The sequence below is a fragment of the Cydia amplana genome, chromosome 5, assembly GCF_948474715.1.
Source record: "Cydia amplana chromosome 5, ilCydAmpl1.1, whole genome shotgun sequence".
Taxonomy (NCBI): Eukaryota; Metazoa; Arthropoda; class Insecta; order Lepidoptera; family Tortricidae; genus Cydia; species Cydia amplana.
The window spans coordinates 10,325,184-10,342,712 of NC_086073.1; the positions used below are offsets into that span (position 1 = coordinate 10,325,184).

At 40.0% G+C, this 17,529-nt stretch overlaps 3 protein-coding genes across 5 annotated transcripts in view; 2 read left to right on the forward strand and 1 right to left on the reverse strand.

Annotated features, from left to right (window-relative positions):
* The window catches only part of LOC134647957 (uncharacterized), a 79,449-nt gene extending 77,222 nt beyond the window's left edge, over positions 1–2,227 (reverse strand). For 2 of the 3 annotated variants that reach the window (XM_063502356.1, XM_063502354.1), the window contains exon 1: positions 1,757–2,227. The gene's annotated coding sequence lies outside the window, so the exon portion shown is untranslated. The remainder of the gene's footprint in view (positions 1–1,756) is intronic. The other variant, XM_063502355.1, reaches the window with a different exon arrangement.
* Positions 2,228–5,713: 3,486 nt separating this feature from the next.
* Positions 5,714–7,456, forward strand: LOC134647942 (pyruvate kinase-like). The gene has a single exon (XM_063502326.1). The coding sequence runs from the start codon at positions 5,740–5,742 to the stop codon at positions 7,444–7,446; it is 1,707 nt and encodes a 568-aa protein (XP_063358396.1). The 5' UTR covers positions 5,714–5,739; the 3' UTR covers positions 7,447–7,456.
* A 7,736-nt stretch (positions 7,457–15,192) lies between these two features.
* The window catches only part of LOC134647951 (serine-protein kinase ATM), a 29,108-nt gene continuing 26,771 nt past the window's right edge, over positions 15,193–17,529 (forward strand). The window contains exons 1-3 of the mRNA XM_063502339.1: positions 15,193–15,460; positions 15,949–16,045; positions 16,470–16,634. Coding sequence (XP_063358409.1) covers positions 15,260–15,460; positions 15,949–16,045; positions 16,470–16,634 — 463 coding nt within the window. The 5' untranslated portion in view covers positions 15,193–15,259. The remainder of the gene's footprint in view (positions 15,461–15,948; positions 16,046–16,469; positions 16,635–17,529) is intronic.

Genomic DNA, 17,529 nt, shown 5'->3' on the forward strand with positions numbered 1-17,529 from the left:
AGACAGACAGACAGCGGGAAACGACTTTGTTTTATACTATGTAGTGATGACATGAGCGTTGTTTATGTTTCTTAACAGCGTCAGTAGAATATTGCCATTGCCTGAGGAGTCATGATGGAGGAAGAAGATGTAGAAGGCTCTGAACCAAAAATGTTTAGTTTCTTCATTAAAGGACTTTGAGCTGTTTGTATATAAAATAGATTTTAAATTGTAAAAACACTCTTACCATAAAAGTTAATCAAGTCACTGTAATTTTGCACTAAATTCATTCCAAATGGGTTTGAAATAGACTTCTACCTTCAAAGCAAATTATGAATACAAAAAGTTGATTTTTGCCTCATCATGTCCCTATTTACGTGGAAGAATTATTTATTTTATTAATTACCCACCTTATAAAACAAAGTCTCCTGCCACATCTGTCTGTTTGTATGTTCGCGACAAACTCAAAAACGACTAAACGGATTTTCATGCGGTTTTCACCTATCAATAGAGTTATTCTTGAGGTTTAGGTGTATAATTTGTTAACCCGAGCCAAGCCGGGGCGGGTCACTAGACTATTCATAAATCAAACTTGTAAAGGAACAATTATTTTTAAAAAAGCTTAAAGATTTCCTTGTTACCAATTGTTTTTATGATATTAACGAATATTACAACTTTATGGAGTCTAAATAATATTAACCCTTTACCGCATATGAAGCCATACGAGTATATGATATTCGACTCTATTGACAGCTATTAAAGTTCAAATTTCAAAAGTAAGGGGTTAAGTGCCTATACATATGTAAACATTCTGCATGATAGATATGTTGTAAATATTGCATGCTATTTTTATTAGTTTATAACTAATAATAATGCAGTGTACAGGGTTTGTGGTAAACATACCGATTTTTAGTTATAAGACCTATTGTAAACCCACAAAAGCAATAAATATATGAATTATGAATTAATATAATCTTTCACAGAAAAATTGATGTGCTCACAATATTGGCTCTTATATAGTTAGAAAAAGGGATAAATATTGCAACCTTTTTACCTATGTTTAGTACCCATTACATTACACAAGTCTTGATTAGTGTAAGATTTTACCATAGTATTTGTATAGTACTTCTTTGATTATATACTTATAAAACCCCTAAAACTCTTAAAGGAAATACCAGAACCCGTCCCTGGGTTTATTTCAAGTAACTTTCAAATATAATTAAAATTAGGAAGAATTTTATACTCCTGGTTATTTCATTCTAATTTGATTTTGATTAAAATATTGTGATACACATATAAATGCAGCAATTTTGTATAAGTAAACTGATATAATTAAAATAGTGAATTTTATAATCACAGATTAGATAAATGAAGAGAACAATAGGATATCATGTACAGCATCTACGCCGAATTCGCACTGTATAGAAAACAGTAGGTTAGCGATTGTTAATAGAACAAAAAATAACCTCCAACAGGCAGGTGATCAAGGCTATACCAAAACCTTGAGATAATTTCACAAACATTGTTCTGGATATGTAACTTGTGTTATAAATTACATAAATATTGGTGTTTTCAGTGATTTTAATTGTGTTTTGATTACTGAGCCCCATAATATAGAAGTACCAATTCAATGACGTCATTACTTTGACAGTCAATAAACCACGGTAAACAATAGCAATATTTTTACACGAACACCTTACTACAAAAAACAATCGTTACACATAAATAAAAAACAATAAACCCCATAATACTAGAATAATAACAAAAGTATACTCACAATGTTTTCAATGCTATGGCAAAAAATGTTGGAAGTGTAGACTAACAACGATCAGTGGTTGACAGCCAAACTAAATAACATGGCGGCATCTCATTGCAGCCGGTAAAGAACGGATCCATCGATAACAATAATACACTTTCAGACACACTCCACAATTGGCGACAGTTTCGCTCAAGAAAATCACTTTTCACTACAACAGCAAAATAAATGATTGTATATCACACATTAAAAACTAAATGACGTAACATACTCAACCTTCACGGTCGCACAGTACATATTATGAAAAAATACTGATATTTTAACTAATGTACGTTGTATGCAAAACACTATTAATTACACTTTAGAGTTCAATTACATTTTAAATTGCGTTAACGTACATCAAATTAATTTGTCAAAGCAAAATCAAACGCATTTATGCCAAAGAACAAACGTGACACGCAGTCAAGCAACTCAAGCCACAGAATGCCTAGGAAACAATAAACATATCGGTACACAGACAAGTAAAATTTGTGAAAATATTGTAGAGGTGCCAACTGTTAGGAGAAAATAGTCCCATTGGTTTTGACAGTGTAAGGCCCCATTCGCACGAGAGCTTAAAAGCGTCGCGTTAAAACCCAACGTTGGCGGTTTTTTACCGTTTCTAATATTTGTGTTCATATAAACGCTTAAAAATCACTTATGAGTCGTACTGCCACGTACGCATCTCAGCACAGCCATGACGATTGACACCAACCAAAAATTGACACTTGACAGCCAACTGACAGCAGCGCCGGCGCTTTTTTAACGCTCGTGAGAACAGATACACGAAGTTCCGTATGCTCAATTCAATTAAACGGCCAACGCTCAACGCCGAAAATCGAACAGTGCTCGATTAAAAAGCGCTGCGCTTAAAAACCGCCTTCGTGTGAATACATACATGGTTATCTATTTTTCATTCAAACGCTTTTTTAACGCGCGTTGAAAAAGCTCCCGTGCGTATGGGGGCTAAAGTAGTATTTTTGTTTCACAAGCGTTTAAGGCTTGGCCAGACACAGAGCGCGACTTGGCGCGACGCAGCGCCGCGTCCGCGCCGCGTGATGCCGACGCGATGACTGTTCAAACAGGGCGCGCGCGGACCGCGCTCTCAACACGCCCTCATCGCGCGCGCGAACGCGGCGCGGCCGCGCGCCACCGCTCGCTGCCTAACGTCCGATCCGACTGATGTGACCCAGCGCAACGCAGCGGCCCGCCGCGTCCGCGCGGCGCAGCGCTGCGCGGACGCAAGGGGCCGCGCGGCGCGGGGCGCGACAGAAGCGGACGTGATACCGGCGGGACGCAGTCTGTTTGACGTCGGTAACCTGTTAGCATGTGCCGCGGTCGCGCGGCGCGGACGCGTCGCTGCGTCGCGCTCTGTGTCTGGCCAAGCCTTTACATTCTCGATTCTCGCGCGAGCCACGATACGCGAGTGTAAACGGTGGGCTCGTGGCTCGTCTCGCGGCTCGTAAGCTCGTCGAGCTAATATAATTTAAACACTAACGGCACGGCATAAGGTTTATAACCGAATGACAAGCCGAACGCGAGTGTGTCGAGGCGAGCCACGATTTCACGCACATAGTTTGGACCTGAGGGCCTACCACGAACCACGTTCGAAATGCTGCCTCCCTGTCACACTTACGTACGAATTTACACGTGCGACAGAGAGGCAACACGTCGAACGTGGTTCGCGGTAGGCCCTCTGGAGGGGGCTTCAAAAGTTTGTTTAAGTGGAGTCCAGACGTCTAGACGGACTAAAAATTGGCGTCCATCTCCAATTTAATCACCATTTTTAGGGTTCCGTACCCAAAGGGTAAAAACGGGACCCTATTACTAAGACTCCGCTGTCCGTCCGTCCGTCCGTCCGTCTGTCACCAGGCTGTATCTCACGAACCGTGATAGCTAGACAGTTGAAATTTTCACAGATGATGTATTTCTGTTGCCGCTATAACAACAAATACTAAAAACAGAATAAAATAAAGATTTAAGTGGGGCTCCCATACAACAAACGTGATTTTTGACCGAAGTTAAGCAACGTCGCGTCGGGCGGGGTCAGTACTTGGATGGGTGACCGCTTTTTTGCTTGTTTTGCGCTATTTTTTGTTGATGGTGCGGTACCCTCCGTGCGCGAGTCCGACTCGCACTTGGCCGGTTTTTAGTTTTATGGTGATATTCGAGCGTTCTAAATTAAATAAGATAAGATAAAAGATAGTTTATTCAAGTAGGCATAATTACAATGCGCTTATGAACGTCAAATAAAGCTAAGTAGACCGGCTCCAACCCTACACCTCTGCCCCGAGAAGATTTAAATCCCACCTCAATTGGAGGAGGGTATCCCAATATGGGACCGGCAACAAACTCGGCGGGATACATATAAAAAAAATACATCTTATAATTAACATGCATTACGAGAAAATAAGTAAAATACAATTTAAATTACTATAGAATTCATGCAATTATATACACATAACTCACATAAGGTGTAAAAGAAATTTGATTTAAAAAAATATACATATATACATGGAATCATACAAATACGTAGTAGCTCTTTCAGAAAACATATCAAATTCTTACAAAAGGAAAAGAAAATAAAGTTATTAAAATAAATGGGAAAACATATATATGTCGAAAAGGGAAAAGGGGGGGCTTTTGTGTGGGGTGGTGGGCATGGTACCTCTATGTATTACTTCACAGCCAATATAGTAGGTATGCTACCAACGCATGAAATAAACGTTCGGACTCGTTAACCATACTAATGCCTACTATATTTTAGTACTAAATAATCAAAACGACCAATCACTATTTGGATCCAAAAGGATTTGATTTAAAATAAAAAGATCATATGAAATCGTTCAAATCTTTATTTAAGTCAAACTAAACCGGCTTCCTACACCTCTGACCCGAGAAGATTTTAAAAGGGTATCGCAATAAGGGACCGGCAACAAACTCGGCGGGACACATCTTTTCAAAACAACACATCTTTTCTTTATTTTACACAAGTAAGCTTCTAATGGCAGGTAAGAAATCAAAATAACACTTGGAATAAAACACTTAGCTAAATGGTTAAAGAACGTTTGAATCTATAAGCTTTCAGAATAATCCTTCAGGTATAAGCCTTCAGGAACGTAGCGAATTAGACACGAGCTTGGCTAACGTCCGATCTCTAGCGCGGTCCGATCAAGAAGGAAGAAAGTCCCAGCGGCGGAGCCAACTGCTCCCGCCTCCAATTCAAGTTGGCAAACATGCCTGACCAGTCTACCAACATAACGACAAAAATGCCGACTCGTGCCTACGTTCGCGCAAGATACACCTCTTGACGTTCCAAAGCCTTCTACCTGTCATCTTAGTTCAACAATACGCCAATAGATGGTGGCGTTACTCTCTACGCAACTTTATTACTCCGTTACAAGCAAATAATACGTAGCCAAACATTGCTAATCGACTTTGTACAGGCGTCTAACTATGAACTGTAACGCTGCAAAACGTCCTTCTGGTGTCTCGCTTAAATCGTGCACCAGCGCCGGTGCTATCGACAAAGTTCCTATCAACAAAGTTTGTTATGCAGTTATTGTTAAAAGTCCTACTACAAAATTTCACCCCTTTAAGGGATGATTTCTGGGATAAAAACTATTCTATGTCCTTCCTCGGGCCTCAAACAATCTCTATGCCAATTTTCATCTAAATTGGTTCAGCGGTTTAAGCGTGAAGCGTGACTTACTTTACTCATTGGTTTAATGTGCCGATTTTGCATAATACAGTTTTTTATTCTATTAATACATTTTTTATTTTTAACTTTAACTAAATAGGGCTAACCTCTTTGTAAGTAGTTTTCAAACAAATGAACATTGACATGGTCAACATATCATCAACATATTTACTTGTCAATGGCAGAAAGCGTGTGTTTACTTTGATTTAATAAGGATTTAATTCATATTAAATTTTTTACTTGATTTATTTTATACAGTGAAAGAATGTCTGAAAATATGACACTTCCTTGGCACATTTCTTTAGAAGAGGCCCCAACGTTAAAAAAAGACAACTTTCCTTACGAGACATCATTGTTAAAACACTATTGCAAATTAGATGTACATAAAAATCCTTGTGAAGAATTACAAACAGGTATCATGTGTGACATCGGTATCAACAATCGAGAGCCTAGCAACGTCCAAAGGCTTATTTCCTCTGGTATGACTGTAGCTCGTCTCAATATGAGAGATATGGAACCAAATGCATGTAGTCAACTAATTCAGAGCATCCGACAAGCCGTATATAACTATAGTGCTGAATTGCAGTATGTATATCCTTTAGCGGTCATTGTTGATGTTAGAGGCCCTGATATTGTTACTGGTGATCTAAAAAGTGGTCCACGTACCACAGTGGAATTATTCCAAAGCAACACTATACGTTTGACTACTGATACTAGCTGGCGCGAAAGCGGTACGGCAGAATGTCTCTTTGTTGGATATGATCGTCTTACTGATCTTACAACAGGAGACAATATATTTATAGATAGTTTAACACAAGATAAAATTAAATTAGTGGTGTCCAAAGTGGGCGATGATTCTGTGGAATGCGTAATTGCAGTAGGAGGAACGATTGGTGCTAAAATGACAGTCCGGATTTCGTCGGTACCCCTTCCCAATTTTGTAAATCAAAATGAGAGTCGTGAATCACTTGCATGTGGCGAGTCAATAGGAGAACAACTTTTCGAACATATGGAAGGACAAATTGCTTGGGCTCTTGCTTATGATATCGATGCGATTTTAGTTTCTAACACTCAACAAAGAAACGATATAAGACAAGTACGAGAGCTAATACAGGATAAAGGCAAACATTTACTTTTGTTTGCTAGCATTGATACAACTTTAGGATTAGATAATATTGATGAAATAATAGATGAAGCTGATGGACTTTTCTTAGATCGAAGCATTCTTGCCACAGATTTGCCAATAGAAAAAATATTTATTGCACAGAAAGTAATTCTTGCAAAATGCAACAATATTGGTAAACCGTGTATTTGCAAAGCTGTTATAAACGAGCAGATTCCTACATTATGCGTTACTGATATAGCAAATCTCATACTGGACGGTGCAGATGTCCTTTCTTTAGAATTTAATTATGAATCTCCGTTGAAAAAATTTGCTCCTTGTTACGACGCACTTCGTATGGCAGAGCACTGCGTTGCAGCTGCTTCTGTTATTGGTAGACACGCAGAACGTATAGTGTGGCAACCGCGGACTTATGGAAATGTAGAGCTAATGCAAAGTCCGCTCAAGGAACCAACTGCAGCAATCAGCGTGACTGCAGTAGAATTAGCTGAGCGTTCTAATGCATCTGTAATTATATGCTTGACAAATTCTGGACGAACTGCAAAAATTATTTCACACGCACGACCATCCTGCCCTGTGGTGGCTGTCACCCGAATGTGCCACGCTGCTAGACAGTTACGTTTCTGGCGCGGTGTTCGCTCGGTGCATTATTTCGAAACCCCTAAAGATAACTGGATATCTGAAGTAGACGCTAGACTTCTCGCTGGATTAAACTATTGCAAGGCAAAATGCATTTTGCGTGGAGGTGACGCTTTTGTTGCAGTCACAGGATCTCGTCGAGGCGTAGGATACTGCGATTCTGTTAGACTCTTGTACGCAAGTGCCCGTGATACTGTATTCATAGAATAATATTGTTGTATAATTGTTTTACACTGTGTTATAAATATTATAATGATACTTTCCAATATCATTTGTTTTGTTTCTTATAGAAACTAAGTTATTCTTCTCTAAAATATAATAATTAGCAGAATTTCATTACTTTCAACATCGGTCTAGTAACTTCCAGATCCTGAAACCAAACAGATTGGTTAATTAGACAGTTCTATAGAAATTTTAGGCGCGAATGTTAGTATTCCGAGTAATAATTTTTAGCAGAGACTTTGCCTCCATAAAGCTGTAGGTATTATTTTATTTCCGACGAAATGCAATTTGGATCACTAGATTGCGGAAAGAGAAGAGTCGTAGAATGTATTGGATCCCATACATTTCACGACTCTTCTATTTCTGCACAGACAAATTTTACAGATTCTATAAGCAAAGAGAAAACATCAAATGATCTTTGCTATAAGATAATTAACCATTGTAATCCCGTCTTAGCAAGGTCAGAAGGGCAAATTGCGGCGAACTTCGATTTTCGCGGTTTTGGCGGCCCAGCTTGACCGGAAATTTTGATGGAAGCCGCGTAGAAGGGGATTCACCGTAAAATTTGGCAGATAAAGAGAGTTTGACGTATTTATACCGTGTTTAATGTTTAAAGCCGGCCTACACTCTCGGCTCGCGGCTCGACTCGCGGCGCGTCTCGTAGCTCGCCTCGACACACTCGCATTCGGCTTGTCATTCGGTTATAAACCTTATGCCGTGCCGTTAGTATTTAAATTATATTAGCTCGACGAGCTTGCGAGCCACGAGACGAGCCGCGAGCTCACCGCTTACACTCGCGTCTAATCGGCTATCAGAGTCAGTGTGCGGAAAGAGAAGATTTGTGGAATGTATTGAGCCCCATACATTCCACGACTCTTCTCTTTCCGCATAGACCTATAAAGCCCCCTCCAGACTATGCGCGCGAATCGCGGCGCGACTTCGCGGAGCGAACATACCGCGACGTTGACGTAGGACTCCACACTTGCAAACTTCACGGTGATTTCGCAGTTTGGTTCGCGCCAAGATGGATGAAAAGCATCAGCTGATCGAGTTTAACTGTCAGTTATCTACGGCATCATACTTGCTGGGGCTAATTTTCCATTTTGTTTGGTTGTAAAACCGTAAATTATAGCCGCTTTATATAATATAATTATTATTTATCTTGCAACAAATGAGACAAAATAGTGTGTAATGTGGAGTCTTACTAGTTCGCGCTTCGCGCCTCTTTGACGCGGGCCGAAAAACCGACAAAAAACGGGGAACAATGCGCGAAGACGTGAACATTCTGCGAAATCGACGCCACACTCGCGTTCGCGGCTTCGCGCCGCGATTCGCGCACGAGTGTGGAGGGCCCTAAAGATCTACTGTGGTCTACTGACGGCCTACTGTCCTTAAAATTTTGTATGCTACATGCGACATGCTAAATAAAAGACAGCAAAAAAATAGAGGCGATAGAATAAATGGGCCTTGAATCGCCAGAAATCTTGTTGGTTTAAATAGGTGTTAAATATATTAAACGAGTTTTTAAGCTAATCATTGCATCTTAATTAAACAAACAAATAAACAATAATTTATTTGCAAAAAAGGGTATGCAAACGTTATTTTTGCATTTTGCATGAAATCATGTGTTGGTCCCAAGTTGGTCGGGTTGGTCCTAGCGGGAAAAATATGTAGAGCCCCCTCCACACTCGTGCGCGAATCGCATTGTCCGAATCCGAAAGGCATAGAAGGTAGGATCCTATAGAAGTGGTATACGCGTGCCTCCGTGAGGGACAAAACATAGGCAATGCGACACAATGATTGGTCGAATTTATTTGTTGCCCACCATAATATAGCTGGTCAACCGAATCTTGTCAGTAAAAAAAGAGGCGAAATTCAAATTTTCTATGGGACGATATCCCTTCGCGCGTACATTTTTCAAATTTGCCGCCTTTTTCTACTGTCAAGATCTGGTTGACCAAGTATACATACTAAATTTACGGGGGGAATATAAAAAAATTGAGACTGTGACAAGGACAAACAATAATAGCGCTTTCGCTGCTACTGCTACTGAAAGATACATAAGACTATAGGAGACCTACCGGTGTAGTTGAATTAAACTTCCAGATATAATAAATCTCCTATAATTAATCAGTAAATACAATAACATTCAAATGACACGGAAAAATCAGCGATTGTTTCTGAATGTCATGCTTCAGCTAAAAAACTCGTTGAACCGCAGACGTGTGGCCAAAAAGGCCAGTCCGCCACACTACTCCCCCGCCGAGACCGTTCCTACGGTCGATAGTCAAAAAGATGGGACGGAAAGTGTACGGTTCGGCCGCTACGAGTTCTTTTTACTGCAGTTTGTTCCTGCTCTAGCGGCAGATTATTAGGAGCAGGTGTAGGTACTTGCGGAATTAATGGCGTGCTAGGCGTAGCTCTGCTGTGGTTGAGATTTCCCCAATCGTCTTTGGACATATAATGTAACGGCACCAGTCATGGGACATTTAAGAGGAAATTTGGAGTATTTGTGATATTTCCCTGATACATGTAAAAGTACTACCGCTTAGCTTGTTAAAAGATGAATATCCTATCTTTCTTTCATGTTTAAGGCGTGTTGTATCAAAGATACTGCAATTAGTTTCCACATAATTAATAAATTAAAAGTATGTTTTTTTTCTCCAGTCATGGACAGCAAAGCTCCAGTAATGGGCCCCCCATAATGGACATACCCGATCAGTATAAGATATTGGAATATAAGGAATAAGTTTTTGGCAAAAAACTAGTTATTAGTCATGTTTGGTATAAGCTTTTATGTAAGAATGTATTTTTCTTTCGACAGCCAACTAATACTCATCGAGACAATTCTAACAAACCCAAACACAATTAGGTTGCGTTTATCACAGAGTTCCTATGGCCACCTCCTGTCTCCATCATAAGATCTGGTCCGAGGAGACCTCCTGACATAGTTCGTAACTACATTATACTTCTGAATTGTTTAAATATGAAATTACGCCATGACAAGCATCATTATGTAAATTGTCCCATCATAGGAGGTATGCAGTTTTACAGCTCCTATAATGGGATTGGGCAAAATACCACTATTTTTATACATATCTAGAGTCACAACATAGTGTGTTGTATACCTTATCTCATGGTAAATGCAATTAACAAAACACATTCTAGTTTACACCAAGTAATACTTAATTACAATTTAATATATGAACTCACCTCTCTTAGCGAAGTTGTTAAGAATTCATACTGGTTATTTTTTCAGTGACACGGCAACTTTTGGGTTGGCGCCAATTTCTTAAAAAGTAACCGAAATTAATAAAGTCAAACTTAAACAGCTCTAATATGACTCTTATTTATGGTTAAATATTGCCAGTGTTTATAAACTACTTTTACATACTTATTTTAGAGGATTTGTGGTTTTATGTCCCATTACCGGTTCCACGTCCATTATAGGGTCCATTACTATACGCTGGCTTGAGCCTGTCTATAGTTACAGTGTCTGCTTTCCCAGCTCTCTCTATTTTAAATGTTTTGCTTCCTCTATGCAAAACCTTATATGGGCCAGTGTACGGGGATTCCAGTGATCCTTTGACAGGTCCATGTCGTAGGAAAACATAATCTGCAGAGCTGAGATCCTTCGGGATATAGAACGGCCTTTGAGAGTGACGAGTGCCAGGAACTGGGATGATTTTAGCTATATGGTTGCGTAGTCTGTCCACAAAATTGCAGTAGTCAACTGCAGTGGTTTCTGAAGGCTTGAAGAAGTCACCAGGTAGGCGCAATGGCTCGCCATATACGAGCTCCGCCGCCGAAGACTGGATGTCTTCTTTCCAAGCACTGCGGATTCCGAGGAGTACCAAAGGCAAAGCTTCTACCCAGTGCGTGTTGGTATGGCACATTATAGCTGCTTTTAACTGTCGATGGAGGCGTTCGACCATACCATTGCAAGCCGGATGATAAGAAGTTGTTGGTCGATGCTCGGACCCAAGGATTGCCGCCAAACTTCGGAAAAGCTCGCATTCAAACTGTCTGCCTCTGTCCGTGGTGATTCTTGCAGGGCAGCCAAAGCGGGCGACCCAGCCTGACATAAAGGCTAGTGCACAGGTCTCTGCAGTGATATCGGCCAATGGATATGCTTCAGGCCAACGCGTAAAGCGATCGATGACCGTGAGGCAGTACCTGTAACCACAAGAAAAAGGTAATGGCCCTACTATGTCCATGTGGACGTGCGAAAAACGATGAGATGGAGTGGAAAATGATGAGATGGGAGATGAAGTGTGACGTGAAACTTTGTTCTTTTGGCAATCTGCGCATTCTCTAGCCCACAATCGGCAATCTTTCCTGATGCCAAGCCAAACAAATCTTTGCGTTACCAGGCGGATGGTTCCTTTAACGCCTGGGTGGCTCAGCCTGTGTACTGCGTCAAATACTTTTCGCCGGAAAGTTTCCGTTATATATGGTCTTGGGTGTGCTGTTGAGACATCACAGTACACTTCGATATCGGAGTCAGGGATTCTCAACTTCTTTAGATTCAGCCCTGTGCCGTGTTGTAGTAGTTGAAGCAATTCCCTATCTCCGTCTTGAGAATTTGCCAGCGCTTTGTAATCAATCGTGTATCCACCAATTTCTTCAACTCTGGACAGGCAGTCTGCCACCACATTTAGTTTCCCTGCCACGTATTGTATGTCTGTGCTGAATTGGGAAATAAAATCCAAGTAGCGGAATTGCCTAGGAGAACATTTGTCTCTTGCTGAGGAGAAAGCATAAGTCAGGGGTTTGTGGTCCGTGTAAATAGTGAATGGCCTGGCTTCAACCATGTGACGGAAATGCCTGATAGCGTCATATATGGCCAGCAGTTCTCTATCATATGGACTATATTTCTTTTGCGAGGGTTTTAAACGACGAGAAAAGAATGCTAGGGGTTCCCAAGCTCCAGGTGTTACTCGTTGTTGTAGAACAGCGCCAATAGAGGTATCTGAGGCGTCAGTATGGATCGCCAACTCAACGTCTGTTCGAGGATGAGCTAGGATAGCAGCTCGAGAAAGTCCTTTTTTGCATGCCTCGAAAGCTTTCATCATTTCCTGCGTCATCTCGATGTCCTGCGTAGGTTTCTTCTTTGGGCCAGTCAGCACAATATTCAAGGGTGCTTGCAGTTCTGAAGCACCTGGCACGAATCTTCGATAAAAATTAAACATGCCAAGAAATCTGCGGAGTTCTCGGATGTTTTTAGGTGCGGGATAATCTAACATCGCCTGTACTTTGGTGTCAAGGGGTTGGATCCCTTGAGCTGAAACTTTATGTCCAAGAAAAGTAATTTCCGCCACTCCAAATTCACATTTTGCTACATTAATGAGAACACCATAATCTTGCAGACGCTGGAATAACGTATGGAGGTGTTGTTCGTGCTCTTCTGTGTTGGAGGAGAAGATTAAGATATCATCCAAATACCCGTAGCAAAAATCAAAGCCTCGGAGCACTTCATCCATAAATCGCTGGAACGTTTGTGCAGCATTTCGGAGGCCAAACGTCATGTACGGAAAATGGAACAGCCCGAAGGGGGTTATAATGGCAGTCTTTGGAATATCATCAGGATTTACAGGAATCTGATTGTACGCTTTGACGAGGTCAACTTTTGAAAATACTTTGCTTCCTGTTAGCTGCTGTGTAAAATCCTGAATGTGTCGTATTGGGTACTTGTCTGGAATGGTACGTGCATTAAGGGCTCTATAGTCACCGCATGGGCGCCAGCCGGCATCCTTTTTAGGAACAAGGTGCAAGGGAGACGACCATGAGCTCTCGGATCTGCAAGCTGTGCCAATTTCGAGCATGGCTTCAAATTCTTTTTGAGCTATTTTTAGGCGATCCGGTGGAAGACGTCGCGGCCTGCTTGTAACTGGCGGTCCGGGTGTAGTGCGAATATGGTGTATGGTATTATGCTTGGGAGTGGTATGCATGCCGGCTGGCCGTGTAATATCAGGGTACTGACACAAAATGTTATGGTAGCTCGACTCCCCTGACATTACTTTCACTGATGCGATGGATTTTGCTGACGGTTGAGGTGGGGCCGTGATGCACGATGTTGTTAAATTATCTACCAACCGCTGGTTTCTGCAATCAACTACTAAACTGTAGAACGATAGAAAATCAACGCCAATGATGGGCTTGGATACGTCGGCGACCACAAAATTCCAGTTGTAGATCCGACGGAGCCCCAGATCCAGTTGTAAGTGTATCGAGCCGTATGTGTGTATTATTGAACTGTTAGCAGCAAAAAGTTCATAATTAGATTTTGCACGAGGTCCTCTAATTAATGTGCGCGGATATACGCACACGTCTGATCCTGTATCTACTAGGAAAAGGGCTTTAGAGGTATGGTCCAATACAAAAAGACGGCCCGGGTTTATATGGCAGACGTTGGGCGCTAAATTCGGCTGCCGCTGAAGTTTTCCGCTCCTGGGTAACTGCAAGGCCTAGTACAGCGGGTAGCTCTATCACCGAATCGGTTATGGTAAAAGCATATGGATTGATCTCTGGGTCTCGATGCGGAACGATCCTGACGGCGGCTAGACCTAAACGGCGCTCGACTGCCACGGAAACCGGATCTTGATGTGTGTGGTGAATATCCAGCCTTTAAAGCAGCAACTTCTCTTGTGAGTTCAGTCATTTGTCTTGCAATTTCGGACATCTCCGTGCCATGAGAGGTAGTGCCTAATGCATGGACCTGCATAGTCTGAGGGGCGACGTCGTGTACCTTGTCCGCGGATTCAGCTAACTCTTCTAACGTAGCTTTGGCTTGGGACGTAATAAGCGCCTGCAGGTTGCCGGGTAAACGGCTTATCCATACGGTTTTCAGGAAATCTTCCGGAATGCCCTCACCTGCCAACGCGCGTAAGTGTCGTAGGAATCGTGACGGCTTTCTGTCACCTAGCTCTTCGTGTTTCATCAACTGTAGAAACTTTTGTTCTTTAGACACGGAGATCCTCGATATGAGCTGCGATTTTATCTTTTCATATTTATTGTCAGCTGGTGGGTTGCTAATAATATCCTTTACCTCTACGGCGTACTTATGCTCCAACTGGCCAATGACGTGGTTAAATTTGGTTGTGTCACTCGATATGCCGGCGATGGCGAACGGGGCTTCCATTTGCGAGAACCATAATGCGGGTTCCTCTGGCCAAAACGGCGGAGTGCGTACAGTGACTTTACATACCACACACGGGGCTTCAGCGGCTTTGGTATCAGTCTTGGTTTCATTCGTCATTTTTAATGATGATGGCTTGTAAATTTATAATGCAATACTGTATCACGTCGGGGTCACCAATATAGGAGACCTACCGGTGTAGTTGAATTAAACTTCCAGATATAATAAATCTCCTATAATTAATCAGTAAATACAATAACATTCAAATGACACGGAAAAATCAGCGATTGTTTCTGAATGTCATGCTTCAGCTAAAAAACTCGTTGAACCGCAGACGTGTGGCCAAAAAGGCCAGTCCGCCACAAGACTATCCCGTTCGGTCATTTCCCCCACCCCTCATGCTAGATCCAGTTGAAAGGGCACTAATTTTTGGCACTAATCCAAACACTGTTCACACTTGGTTTAAATTTAAATATCTGAATGCACCTTTATGAGATTGACAGTTTGTTGACAGTATTGACATTTGATTGACATTGACATTCATGTCATTGGGATTACCGGGAAGCGTTTCAAGTTGTTAGCTTTTAGACTGTAATCTTACTTTTTATTTTAGAGTTTCAAGATAGGGGAATAGATAATTTGATCACAGATGAGGTTATCGAAATGTCTCTTGTGAATTCTTTACAAGAAATAGGTGCCGGACTAATTTCCACTCGAGCAAATGAGAGAAAGAAAAATGCAGAGGCCTTGAAAAACTTCCTGACGGGGAATGCAGTTCCTGCACTTCTTAGCAATAATACTATAAAGAAAAAGGGATATAATTGGAATAATGTATTCGATGACGTCCACGAATATATATTAAAGGTAATATCAAAATATTCTGTAGAATTTCGAATTGTAAAAAAAGAACTAACTGTAGTAAGTTTTAATCATGGATGAGACATTAATATTATTATAAAAGCTATATTAGACTCCAGCAGTGTTTATAAGTACATACTAGTACTCTTTTTGAGTATTTTATTACATAATATAATTTAAAAAAGTTGCGGCTGTTTCCCTCATACAAAACATGTAGAGAGTGAAGTTCCAATAACTTTGGCAAAGGCCCTATGGGTGTACCCATAAGGTAAGTGCCTATACTACACATGCTATCTATGAACCTTCAATATTCATTTCATGGGAGCAACCTGTCCAACCTGAACCTTTAATTTTTAACCACAATTTAATGTATGAGGCAAAGTGACAACATAACTAGTGTCTTTGTAAATTAAGACAGAGCTCAAACCAGCACGTTAATTTATTGACAACTTAAGTTTAATATTCACTTTCAAAATGTGTTTATGTGACAATAGGAATTGGAGAAATATGAGACTTCAAAAACCTTCTTCAATGTAACGGCACCTCTTTGCACATCCTTATTGCACTTGTGCTTGGCTGGATCCAATAAAGGTAAAAATGTATTATTTTCGCAACTGTCATAAAACTAATAGGGTAAGCTTGGGGGCTACCTGGCAAATCAAAGCTTAAAAATTGTCTATCTTCATCCTCTTATATGTATAGTAGTTAGTAGTGATAGAGTTGGACATACATACACTTTCTTCAAATTTCATTGTAGCTATCCTTACTTGCAAAGGTCTTTTTTATAGGCTAATATTAAGAGGGCTAGCTTATTGTATTTATTTTATATTAGTTATAATGAAAGCCTACTGTTTTCATATAAATATCTGATTTCATGATTACTTTGTAATTTTTTTAATTATCTTAAAAAATATACTCGGAATATTATTGAAAAAGTCTAGCATAACTTTTATGTAGGTAACAGGTTAAACAGGGTTATGAATTTTATATTTATTATTATTTTATAAATTTGCAGGCCAAGCATACATCAGCTGTGAGAAAGTAATGGACGCATGTTTGTTTGTGTTGAAAGACAAACGCATGGCAACTGCCATTGGAGATGCCTATTTACAGTTGCTGTATAAACATGTATTGCCATATGAACATTATGTGAGTTTTATAACACCTGCAACATGGGAAGGTAAGAATACAAATACAAATATTTATTGATAACACCAATGTTACATGTCAACCAATACATAGACATAGACATAATTTATTCGTAATTAGGTATTACAGGTCACAATTATACAACTTATTTCATACATCTTAAATCTATTATTTACACCAATTCTTTAATAATAAAAAAAAACAATTCTTTATAATCTAAACACTCTTTAAAAGTATAAAAACTTTGCCTGACTAGCAATTTTTTTAGTCTTGTTTTGAAGACATCATACATCTTTCTCTTCTCTAAAACGATATTATACTTTTGTCAAAGGACTCTCATTTCAAAAATAGACAGAGAGACTCATACTATCTTTGTCTTACACTAGTACTAGCACCCAAAAGAAAAGGATGAGTATAGTTTTTTTTTGTTCTTATTTACTGACAAATTGGTTTGACCAACTATAAGTACTTTATGGACTGATCAGAAAGTTTTTAAAATTGAGAAACTTTTGGCAGTTTGTATTAAGTAATATGCAACAGTTTCCATTTTTAAAATTAAAATAAACTACACAAAGTGATTATCATGATCATGTTGTGTGCAATCACTTGTGAATTCATTTTGACAAAGTGCCAAGAGTAATAAAATAAAGGAGACAACAAAAGTGTGGATTTATAAGGACTACTCATTTGAATTAAATTATTGATCTGTTGGATTATAATACTGCATATTAAATAAGCATATGTATAATTTTACAAGTTAATGCTTGTCAAACACATTTTTTTATCAATCAATCAACGACATGAAATATGCAATGCAATTATCGGCCACTTGTATGCGGATCAGGTTTGATGACAATGATTAAGGCTCTGTGAACTGTACACCTCGTGAAGCCCTATTGTTCCGCCACTTTGAAATATTCCTTAAA